This window comes from Buceros rhinoceros, unplaced genomic scaffold, assembly GCF_000710305.1.
Source record: "Buceros rhinoceros silvestris isolate BGI_N320 unplaced genomic scaffold, ASM71030v1 scaffold6653, whole genome shotgun sequence".
Lineage (NCBI taxonomy): Eukaryota > Metazoa > Chordata > Aves > Bucerotiformes > Bucerotidae > Buceros > Buceros rhinoceros.
This window is the reverse complement of record NW_010402919.1, coordinates 8,877-21,024: the sequence shown is the minus strand read 5'-3', so window position 1 is coordinate 21,024 and position 12,148 is coordinate 8,877. Positions and strand designations below refer to the sequence as shown.

Sequence of the window (12,148 nt, the reverse complement as noted above, 5' to 3'; positions counted from 1 at the left end):
TAGCTCGCGCTCCGAGCGCGTGCGCAGGCATCGGCACTGAGGACGGGTTTGCCGAATGCCCGGTTTGCTGGCCCTGCTGCACTGCTGAGGACGCCGGGTCTGGCACAGGTCACTGGTGTGACAGCAGCAGGCCCCCGGCCATCCCGCTCCCCATGGTGTCATGGCTGCTAGCCTGTGCCTGCCACCAGCTGCCGAGCGCCCCCGGCGCTGTTCTTTGCTGGTGCCCCAGCTGTAAACAGCAAAGGCCAAGGCAAGAGTGGAACCGCGGTGGTTTTCCAGTGAGGGCGTTCGGGCCAGCTTTTGAGCTGGAAATTTTCTAGGATGTGGGTGATCTTACATTTTGCTGACATCAGTGGTCTCCCAGCTGGGTCAGTTTTCAGAGTATCATCTCCCATTTTTCTCATAACAGTTTATTGCGTTTTAGATGCTTTTGGCCACGCAAAAACAAAGATGCAGCAATTTCAGAGTGTATAAAGAGGGGAAATCAACTTTCAGTCGCTACCATGCCGTGGCATCTGCACAGGAGGCACGTACGCTGGATTTATGCGAATCCACTGTCTCAGAGCACGATCTGAGCGTGGCACCACTCCACACCGCAAGGAAATCACAGCTTATAATATTCAACTGGTTACTATAACCCCCACCCACCCCAGGTTTAATATTAGAACTATTTTTCACGTTGAAACCAAAATAGTGCAAAATATGGGCTTGCTGTAATTGTTGTTAGATTATGTGTCACCCTGATAAGATGTAACAAATATTTTCCTACACAGCAGGGCCCGTTTCCCTGCGAGTAATGGATGGAGAAACTTCTCATAGTGTGCAGGCAATCGGTCGTAAAAACTTCGCTTAGAAAGATTAATGTATTAAGTACAACCTTTGTGGGAAACAGGAGAGAAAAAAAGAATTAAAATATTAGTTTGTACTTTCACATTTAGTATTAATAACCAAACTCATTTAGTGAAAACGTTCCTTGCTGCATGTGCCTTCCCACTTCTGGGGCAGCTCTGTGTCACATAAGTAGTTCTATTTTTTTTAAAGATCCTTTGTCAGTAGCTATTGTCTATGGTGTGGCGATTCTTTCAACGGAACTATTTTTATTGGTGATATGAAAGACTATCTTCGTGGACAAAGCTTTGACACCAGTAAGTCTGCTGGACGCCACTGAACAGGCCAGAAAAACATTCGCTCACCATTTAGCATGGGAGGGTTTTCCCTTTATATCACAGCCCTGCGCCCTCCGTCGACACCCAACGGCCCCGGGGAGCCGGCACCCTCGGGACAGAGCTCTCCAGAACCGGCGCAGGCAGGGACCAGGCAGGGGCTTAGCTGCTGCTGTGTGAACGTCAACGCACAGAACAGCAAAGTGAGTCCCTCCGCGTCACGAGCTGATCTGTACCACGTCGAGTCCTTCAGCAGCAGGAGCGAGGGCTTAGGAGGAGCGTGCAGCAGGTAACAAGGGCCCGGCCTGGGCACACGCTGCACCTAACTGTGCTGGTGCCCGTTGCGAGGGGTCTGTTCCCCTCTGGGGATTGTTTCCTGTGCCGCAGAGCAGCGGCTGCGGCGAACTTGGCCGATGTCGGGATGGTCTTACGTGAGGAAGTCATGATTTACTTATTTTCAAATTGCCCGTGGTTTGGGAAAAATGCCAGTTTAGATTGATTGCTGCTGCCTCCCCACCATGTGTATTTTGAGACCTTGTTTTCTTTCTGAAGAACACTTCTGTACCCGCCGTCAGTCTCGAGTGACAGGTATCATCAGTCACTAGCCAGCTATGAAACCAGGGTCGGATGGAAGCGCTGATTTTCAGCGTGTGGCACACAGTTCACTTCTTCCTCGGTCTTTGCTTGCCGTCCAGCTCGAGTTCTACAGAGGATCACTTGTTCTACTGCTTGTGAGCACAGATATTTCCTCCCAGTTTTACAGAGCTTGAATTTTTATGAAAAACACTTTGTAAGCAGAGAAGTAATTGGTTTGCCAAAGGAGAAACAAGAGTTTCTGTCCTCTCCCGCCCATGGTGGGCAGTGAGAACAGTGTCTCAAGATTTCAGTGTTCCAGGAGGCTCCACGCTTCACTGCCCCAGCAGGGCTTCAGCTGCTGTGTGAGCAGAGCTGAATTTATGGGTAAAGAGCCAACGCCATCAAACGGTGACCGGGACTTTGAACAGCTCTGGCATTCACAGCTATTTAGGGCTTATTCGACCTTCTTTCTAAATTGATCAGTTAGATATTTCAGGAAAAAACGGTACTTATATTCTTAAATAACTACATTCATCATTGCCAAAAAGGACTTTCAAACTGCAGCAGGAAAAAAAGGATCAATTTTGACCACGCAGCAGCTTAATTCAGTGGGTCTCTTCCCATCGTGCTGTGGCGCTGTAACGGAACGTGCCAGCCCGCTGCACTAAAAAGAGATTTCAGAAGCGCTACGAAAATTAGACTGATGGTGTAATTGCAATGTTTATTCATTTAGAGTCGGCGAGAGAGGGGATTTTTATGTTTGAAAGCAGGATTGGTCCTTGGCCAAAAATACTCACAGATAACCCAGAAGTCATTCATTAAATATCCCTGTCATCACTGTTTAGTTGCAGATGTAGAGAAATGAGTGGATTTTTAAAGTACAAAAGCTAATTAGGGCTGGCTAACAGAGTGCTGAATTTCACTTTGAAGAATGGGACAGGTTTTTACATGACTGAGATGGTAGAACACGATCAAAACATTATTAAATCCAAACCATCCAGCTTCCTTCCAGCTCTGCTGTCCAGGCCACGTTTCTTGGAGCTGAAAAATCATTAGCAATTTCCACAAACAGCACTTCAGAGCAAGGAAGAGACAAGCCTCTAGAGCATGTGGGGAGAGGAGAGAGGTTTTTAGCAGCTGCATTCCTTCCTCCAAAAGACGCTGACTGAGCTCATGCATTAGTTCTGTAAGTCAGAATTCTACAATTTAACAAGGAAGCTCTGTTACATGTGACACGTACCAATCGGGCCCTGTAAATGTATTTTATATAAACACGCATGCTACAGCTCTGATCAGTTTAGCTTCTCTAACTGCCAGGAACTCGTAGAAGAAAACCTCTCAGGAAAACAGAATTAGCGGCAGAAGTGCTTTTCACCTCTGCAACTGCCAGTGTCTGCCTGATGTAGTATTACGAGATTCTCCCTGTGCGAGGAGCCGATGACTTCCTGGGAGGGGTCCTTGGAAGTCTCAGTAGTGGACATTTGGTACTTGTCAGAAAGTGCCTCATTCAGGAACATGGATTAATTTTTTTTTTTTTTTAACAAGCTAAAACTATTAATTAAAAACTCGTTTTCTTCACTTTGCAGCCACTGAATAGAAAAAGGATATTTAAAACTGGGCTCCTGTGACAAGTTACTATTTCTTCCCCTCCTACCCTACGCTTATTTAAGTGTTTTAAATCAAAGGTTCTATATGAGAATGTGAGGTTAGTGACTTTATAAAGCTTCTACGTCTTTGTCCGAGTTCATCCACTTATGTGGTTACACAGATTTGTATTTCAGTGTTACAAGGACCTTCATCTCTAGCTCGCTCCTCCTCAGAGTGCGGTGAAGCAATCAGGTACCTGTGCTTGACAAACGAAGGAAGCAGCCTCGGTCTCTTGTTCCCAAAGTGTAAGTTCACGCAAAGTCTGCGCAGAGCAGCTGCCAATTTTCCCTCACCCTAGCTCCTCCAGAAAGCGGGGGCAGAACACAATGAAAGATCGTTAACCAGCATGGAAAGCAATTTTTATTTAACCTGCTTTAAGAAAAGCGAAAGAAAGCCTAAGTTACTCTGGAAGAAAGAAACAGAGCCAAGGTAATTACTGTTAGGTATTTCTGCATGCTCCAAAGAAGTCTTCAGAAAATAAAACCCAAAAGCTACAAAAAACGCGTTTAAAAGGTCCCTTTGCTATTTCTTTCCTTTGCTGTACATCTATTTTTGTGTTGAAGATCCGTTTTTACTCATATCTGGTTTTGTTAATTCCAGCTTAGTTTGACTGTTTCTTTAGGCAGGGCAAACACAGGCAAGCTTTCAGTATTCTTGAAATATTTTATTATAAAGCACTTTCAGACAAACTTTGATTCAGAAAAAAAAACCTCTCATCTGTAAAAGGAAGCTATTTTAAAACAACATTTGTAAGGAAAATAGACTGTTCTTAAGCATCAACTTCAGTTAGAGCTCTTCTGTAATGAAATCTAAGGACAAAACTGATACATCAAGAGCTATTCATTTCTTACATACTCATAAAAGGGAGACTAAGATGTTACACAGACACATGGAGCATCTTATTGTTGATAATGCAATACAAACACACACATGACAGTTAATTCGGGCCTGACAAAGCAGTCCAACAGTTACATATTTTCCAGTCCCAAAAGAGACAAACCATTAGCATTTCTCATTCAAATTAAGTCAGCCCTGGGAAAGGGTTAAAGCCACTTCAAAGCATCTAACATGACAAGCTCTTCATTTCATGTACTTCTCCTGTTGATCAGCCAAGATTTTTGCTGAGGATTTTGCATCATAGAAAAGTTCATTTATTTCTTCAATATGCTCCTTCTCGATGCTGTCTTTGCCGTTGATCTTGGCGAGCAGGTTAGCGGGGGTCAGTAACTGCACAGCGTACCTGTGATCAAACAGAGGCGGGTGAGCGAGCACAGCCCAGGGCACCCCAGGGATCCGAGTGTTTGTAGGGTGGGAGATCTGTTAGGAAACACACAGCTCTACCAGCAGGGCAGAAAGTCTGCAGGACCCTCCAGCACACGCACTCCCTCAAGGAGTACAGAGGAGGATTACCACTCTTTTCTAACGTCAGCACTGTCCTTAGTAGCCCACGTGACTGTACGGGAGAGGCTTGCCTCAATCCTAAGAGCGAGTTATCCTTCAGTGGCTTTAGACCCAGCCACACTTCAAAGAGAAAAGCTGACTGCGCTCAACTTACCTTAAGGTTGTCTTGGTACCAATTTCCCCTAAATGGTTTAGAGCTTCTTCACTAATGTTAATTCCTTCTGTCTGAGCACGAAGTTTTATGATCTGTTGGGATGAATAAGTAAGTGAGGTACCAGCCCAAACAATCAGCACGCTGAACTACTTAGCTCAGTATCTGGAGACTCTTGTGAGCCTAGAGACGAGACATGCTATAGAATGGGATGGTGAGGAGAGTTCACAGTGTAACTTAGCAAAAAACCTGCATTTGTAGAATTCCAAGTCTTTGAATAGGCAAATACAATGTTGAAAGACTGGTTATCACAAAAGGCGGGTAAAGTAACTCATCTGGACTCCTAACTTTTCATGATTAATTCTGCATCGTTAGCAAAGTGTTACCTACTAATAAGGCGAAAAATATGAGAACTTATACAAGAAAACAGAGAGTATGCAGAAGGAAGTGACAGCTGGAGTCTTGTGGACAGCTACTCTAGTGACTTACTGAATTTTGCAGTGTACCATTACCGCTATAGAGCAGAGCCCTCCAAAAAGCTACGCCCTTTCCTCAGCAGCTCACAACACACTTTTTATTCAATTGACAAGAAGATAGTAAAATAAATCAAAAAGTTACATTCTACGATTCACCTATTCCTGCAAGAAGAAAAAAAAAATATCACTAAGAAGAATCTAATCTTTCAAGAACAGTCTCAGGCTGGTACCAATTCGAAGATCTTTACAAAGTTGGAGAGCAAGATATCACCAGTAAGCCTGAGCACAGAAAGCTGTAACAAAAGTGGCACAAGTCTCTCGGTAGCCCGTATTACCAGCTGAGTGATAAGGGGTAGACGGGATAATGATGTTGTGTTGTAGTGCCGAGATAACTCTGGAACTGCAAGCCTCATATAATACAGGTATTTTTCACTTTGGCAGCTTTGTAAACAAGATATCAAGAAGCGCTCGTTTAAATTAAAGCCATAAAAATGCGCTAAGGGAATCAGGGTAGGGAACAGAGTAGAAGAGAGAAGGACTTGAAATGGCAGGAAGTGGTGCGAAGATATTAACACTGAATACTGGCAACACTGCTGCAAACTGTCACTTCAAACTGAAGAGTTTTTCTGCTACCTTTCAGATAACTCAAACATCACTTTCCATTCACTCAAATACTGCTGCTTTACTCTTCCCCTTCCAGAAACAAGGTATCTTGAATGCCACATCTTTAATTAAATAACTTTTTACCTAGCAACTTGGTAGAACTTTACTGAAGGATTGGGGCCCAAGCCATTAATCCAGTGAATACATAGTTGTATGAAATAGGAAAAATAGTGTTTATCAGGTAAAATACATCAGGAATAAAAAGTCCTAGTTAAAACCTCTACTATCTAACTGCAGGCGTATGCAGGAAACTTTGATTGCAACAGGATCTGACTGGAATACTCAGTAAGGTGTATTTCCTCCCTATTCTGGTCGCACTAGGGTAACTGTGGGTCTTGCCCTCAGAGCAGAGCTACACAATGGGATTCCTACTTTATCAACACAAAGAGAAGTATTTTGAACGTGTTATGAACAAACTTTCAGTAGATAAAGGGATAATTCTTGTGCTGATAAACAAATCAGTTGTGAAAGGCCAAGGCAAGGAGTCTCACACAGACATAACAGCAGTGAAAACTTCTCCCTAGCATGAAAGAAAAATGGGAGCAAAAATAGAGAAATAAAGTTATGGACTTCTTGGTTTTAGACCCCCTCGACTGTATTTGGTTAAGTGTAATATAGCTCCTCCTTCCAAGAGGCAAAGCCATTCCAAAGCCTTAACTGAAGGGAAGAAGAGATTATCTGACTAGGGGAACATGATTTATGGGACACAACATCTATTTTTAGCTTTAGGAAATGCTACCGTAAACACTTCCTTTCTCTCACCCCTGGGGGAAGCGGAAATCACAGCACTCACCCAGCTCTTCTCAAACTCAGCAGTTCAGAAACGAGCTCTTTACCAGTGTGTTAACTGCGTGCTAACAGCACACGAGGCAGGCAGCGGGCAGCGCAACTGTAACGCGGAGTACATACTCCTCCTACACTAACTACACAAAATTCACACACAGCAAAGGGAAGTCCAAGCAACAGTCTGTAATATCTCTAGACTGAGTAGAAGCCTGGCTTTAAAGTTTGTTTTGCACACAGACAAACCATAATTGTGTTATTAAATCACTGGGCTGCTTCTACTGCAATCTGCACCATAGCGTCTTAGTGTCCTTTTAGGCACCAAAAAATCATCCTGAGAAAGGCTCACAACAGCCACATGCGAAAAGCTCCTCAAACCAAGTGAAATGAAGCTTTGCCTCTAGGTTTATATTCGATAAATGCCTTGGCTTCACCTTGGCACTTATCCAGCAGGAGGAGACTATTATCTCATGACAAGGCTCTCCTCCATTGACACTATCTCTTAAATAATACAAAGAATTGACGTGATAAACCGAAATGTCTGCTGCATGGTGTCACTTCACAGAATTGAGACGCTAATGAGGGGGATCTTTGACACGACGCATCACAATGCACCCAAGCATTATAATCAATACACAATACACTGCGATGGCCCCACAGGAAAAGTTCCGGGCATTCAGAAGTGTATCTCTGCAACTCTTACTGCGTTTACATTTCCAAACTTGACTGGGTGCATGAAAATCCTCCCAGTTTCAGGAGACTGGGTTACAGTTACAGTAGGGGGGACAGTGGCAGAAAGGCAGTGCAGGAAGCTGCATTCCTCAGTCCCTCTCATCTCTTATGTGGAGGAACAGCCTGAAGTCTGGGACCAAAGTTCCAAAATATGACGCTTCACCTCACACCAACTGAAAAAGCACTGCCTGCTGGTACCTGCAAGCTTTATGGAGAGCACATCTGCACAAGAGATAAGGTCAGCTAACAATCTGTACTATTTCGTGCGAGTGAGATGTCCCTCTCAGCTCCAGATACGCTTACCCATACAACTCCTCAGTGGGTGGAAATCAAACAGAAGAATCATGTGCATAATTTTAACCAGCTTACTACAAATGGTTACTAGAGCAGCATGCACTGAGGAAGCGGTAAGCTTTCTGGCACAAACCCTGGTGACCACAAAGGGTCAAACAGCTCTGTAGTAATAGAATACACAGAGACATAGCAGTCATCCCGACAGACTAGAACTCCACGGACCTTTTAGAACTTCTCTCAAAATGCTGTGCTTACCTGCTTCATTTCTTGGGGTGTATACAGCATGGTGCGGATAATCATCACTCTGTCCAGCAGGTCGAGTGGTATTCCATGAGGAGACACTATATCCTCTGTGCCTCTAAAGGAGAAACCAAACAGAAAGAGATCAGAGACTATTCTGAGTTCAGAACATTGATTTTACTAAAATCAGTGGTAAGTGACTACACATCTACTAGTTTACAATTCTTGTGTCTTCACACCGAGACACACTCCACAAATAAACAGGAAACATTCTAGTCTGAAGTTCATACTGGACAGCCCAAAGGACAAAACACACTATTTCTGGAGCTTCTAAATATGCCACTCAAAAATACCCAGAGGTGGTACTTTTCCTCATGTTCCCCTGCATTGTATCTTACAACGCAGCCTTATCTAATGATCCAAAATATCTTCCAGCAAGGAACAAATCATTCTTACCAACCTGTTTAGCAGTATCAGTAGAAATCATATACACCATCACCCATGTGGAAAACAACTCCCCTTGCTGAATAAGCCATTACTCTGTTCAATCCTTCCCCCAGTCCTTGCAGTGAATACTGCAGTGGTTTACACTCCATGCTTGCAATCCAGCAAGGAGAGACGTGGAGGTCTGTGCGTGAAGGACAGAGCAGGATGTAAACCCCAGCCACCTTACTTTGTTTAATGTACAATGCCCAACAGTAAAGGCTACAGAAGCATCTACTCCTGGTTTTCCAAAACCACCACGATTTGCTGTGAAGTCAAGAGTGAAAGAAATCCAGATTTCATGAGATCTATCATGAGACTGCAGGTAGAAAGTGCTGGTAGCGATCAACATTTCTAAGTTCCAGTACTAGTCCTCAGGCACTGCAGCTCTGGCCATGGTCTTTGGGAAATGAATCAAAGTGCCCTGCAATCATCTGCTGAACTCTTTAGGTTATGTCCTCTCCTCTGAAGGGATTCCTTCCTTTTGAGGTTACAGATTTAACTACAGTACAAAATTAATTTTCCCCCAACCCTTTTAAGAGTCACCAGCAGGGAAATCAGAGCATCGCTAACTACTAATGGTAGTACGCAGTTAGGAGCTTGCTCTTAAGGACTTAATTTAGCAATATTAGATATAACTACTCTATGGAAATCTTTCTGTCTTAAATGACACTTTTTTCATAACAAGATCTGCAGTGAATCCACACTGACAGCTCTCTATTAGCTCTACTTCTACAAGACAGCCTTTTTATGCCTTTGCAATGTCCACTGAAAGGTGATAAGCCCTTCAAAAATGCTTAAATTCTAAGCAATGCCAGCAGAGAAAGATTAATACCAGATGAGCCACTGAGAGCAAGGACTAGCTAGTTACCCAGCTGACTTAAACCAATTTGAAGAGGAGCAGTCATGGCTAATGACAGCTTGTTTAGACATAATTAGACCTAGACCACAAATTAGCAGTAGAACTTAGGAAGAGGAGAGTGCTTTTACTGAACATGCAAAGAATGCACTGTGTGGGTGCAAAATATTGAAGTGGAGGCACGAACTGCAGTGGAGGTGAAAAACAAGTTAGTTGGTAAGACCAAATAATTACAAGGAGCCAAACCAACATAGTAAGAAATAACAAAGGGTAGGGAGAGGCTAAACTGCACCATGCTTTACCAGTAAGAACAGGAAGCTTAAGTCTGATCTAACGAGGACAGCAAACAGCAAAACGATCCAGAAGAAGCAGGAAACTAACACTAGAGGTTTGTAGCTCTGGTGGTTTTGATGCCCCTAATGTGCAAGCAACAGATGATTTGAGGTATCCTATGAGAAAGGCAAGTTTTACAGATCACCCAAGAAACAAGACAGTTCCAAAGCTGTTACAAAGAGAGGGATGAGTCAGTGGAAATAGGAGGAGCTCCGTTCTGCTTTAACTCATCCAGCCTGGCATTAAATGCCTGTCCCATCTTGAGGTTCATAAGCAGTTCTGGAGCACTGATGCAGCTTGTAACCCAGGGATTATCACAGGTGTCAGGACTGGGAACAAAAGCCTTCAAAGACTGCACCTGTGCTGATACAGCTAATCCCAAGGTTTACGGACCAACGCAAACTGCAAAAGTCAGCTTCAGACATCATACCTGATTACACAGTTTCCTCGATTGGAAGCAAAGATGACAATGGGGGAAATAGAAGATTCCAGGGCTCGGTGCAGGTATGTGAAACATTCAATATCCAGCATATGAACTTCGTCGACAAAGAGTACACCTGGGACTAGCTCTGCGATACCTTGGTCGATGTATTTATTTACCACCTTATTGATCTCTCCTCGAAGTTTGTCTGAGAACAAAACAAAACTGTTAGTCCACGAGTGAACTAAGTCTGTACAAAAGACTTAAAGCCAGTAAAATTCTCCTTGAATTTTTTCATTATTTGGTATCTTAACCCACAGGGAAAATTTTCTGTGATACTTTGCATCATTCACTGCTGTATTGGGGAGACAAAATATTTCTAAACTGAACTTGTAGCATTTAACTGGGGTAGTCTACTCCCTCATATGGGCTCGTGAAAAACTGATTTTTGCAGGTTTGGAGAGTTTGGCAAGGGGGGAAAGCCGGTCAAACCTCAGTTTGAGATGAAACTTGACAAAGTTTCCAAGCATGGCTGAGAAGAACATCACTGAAATAGTAAAATATTGGTCTTGTAGTTCAGCAAAGTAACAACCAAGAAAAAAAAATAGGGCTATATAAATTTCTGTGAACATACGGATCTCAAAGTTATGCAAGATGTTACATTGATAAATCCAACATTAGAATAAGGAAAGTGACCTCTGGAACAGATGAAATACTTCAGAAGATTGCTGTTCAAGCTAGGTATTGGAACTGACTTTGATCTAAATTTAGATAGTCACTTACCGAAAAATCATTTCTTTCAAAGCAAAAAGGAGAACAGATCTTTCTGAGGATCTTTTTTTTCCTCCCATGATCTGTAGGTAGGAAGAGCAGCCACAACACTTAAAGCATCAAGGCAACGGGCAGCTGCTATAGAGGTGTCTAAACCAGACCAAGGTTAAGAGTCTTTAGAGGCCTTTTTTCTACTGCAGAGAAACGCAGCATGGTTGCTTCATAGAAGCATGCACCCTAGCAGTGTATTTTAGGTTTAGTTGTCGTTGTTCAGATCGGCTCTTTGTCAGAGAGTGAATCTCACACCCCCTGGCAGGAGTGTTTTGAGAAAGGGGGATGGCACTAGCACTCTAAACTTTCTCCCCAGAAGACAGGGGCAAAGTTCAGTATATATTTTGTCATTTTGTGTCAAGCAATAACGTGCTGTTGTGCAGCCACTGCAATTCTAGCAGCTGTATCACTGCTTTCTGCAATCTGAGTTTTTGAGAATAAGTATTACACAGGCATTCATTTAGAAATGGTGCATAAATAATGCTATTTTTAATCACTTTCTAACCGGTGAACACATAGGTTATATTGGTCTAAAAATACCATGCAGGATTCATACCAGTAATTTCAGTTTTCTTTGGCTTCATCAGTTGTCCCATCATAGAAAGGATGTCTTGCCCACCCTAGGAGAAGAAAGTTACAGATCAGCTAGGAGGTCTTGTACTGAACACATACCATGAGACTTTAGTAAATCAGCAACTGGTTAAAGTTTGTTCTTGCAGTTAATTTGATGCTTCACATCAGCAGTGCTTGATAAGCTGTCAAAGGTTAGGTCACTTCCTTGCAGCAGCATTCTAAACACAATCATTTAGCAACCTCCTCATCCTTTCTTTAGCCTTGTTTATTTGGAGAACGCAAAGAATCAAAGTGATAGATCCTCTTTTGAAAAAATTTCAGAGAAGTTCCTAAGGACTGCAATTGTCAAGGAACACATTCGAGACTTGGATTGCCTGCATGCACAGTAGGTGTTCAGCCTGCAAACACAGGAACAATTGGGCTGTTCTTAAGTTTTGAACACCTTGATTTTTATCATGTAAATGATTTTGTTGGAAAAAGGATGCTTATTTTGAAATGGAGTAGGTTAAGGGCTTGTTGTATACTGCAGGA

The 12,148-nt window shown here is 43.0% G+C and overlaps 1 protein-coding gene across 1 annotated transcript in view; it reads right to left on the bottom strand.

The window, feature by feature from the left end:
• Positions 1 to 4,032: 4,032 nt before the first annotated feature.
• The window catches only part of RUVBL1 (RuvB-like AAA ATPase 1), a gene marked incomplete at its 5' end in the record, with an annotated part of 16,342 nt that continues 8,226 nt past the window's right edge, over positions 4,033 to 12,148 (bottom strand). Inside the window, 5 exons of the mRNA XM_010132794.1 lie at positions 4,033 to 4,626; positions 4,942 to 5,033; positions 8,142 to 8,244; positions 10,232 to 10,430; positions 11,601 to 11,664. Of these exons, the coding sequence (XP_010131096.1) occupies positions 4,467 to 4,626; positions 4,942 to 5,033; positions 8,142 to 8,244; positions 10,232 to 10,430; positions 11,601 to 11,664 (618 nt within the window). The remainder of the gene's footprint in view (positions 4,627 to 4,941; positions 5,034 to 8,141; positions 8,245 to 10,231; positions 10,431 to 11,600; positions 11,665 to 12,148) is intronic.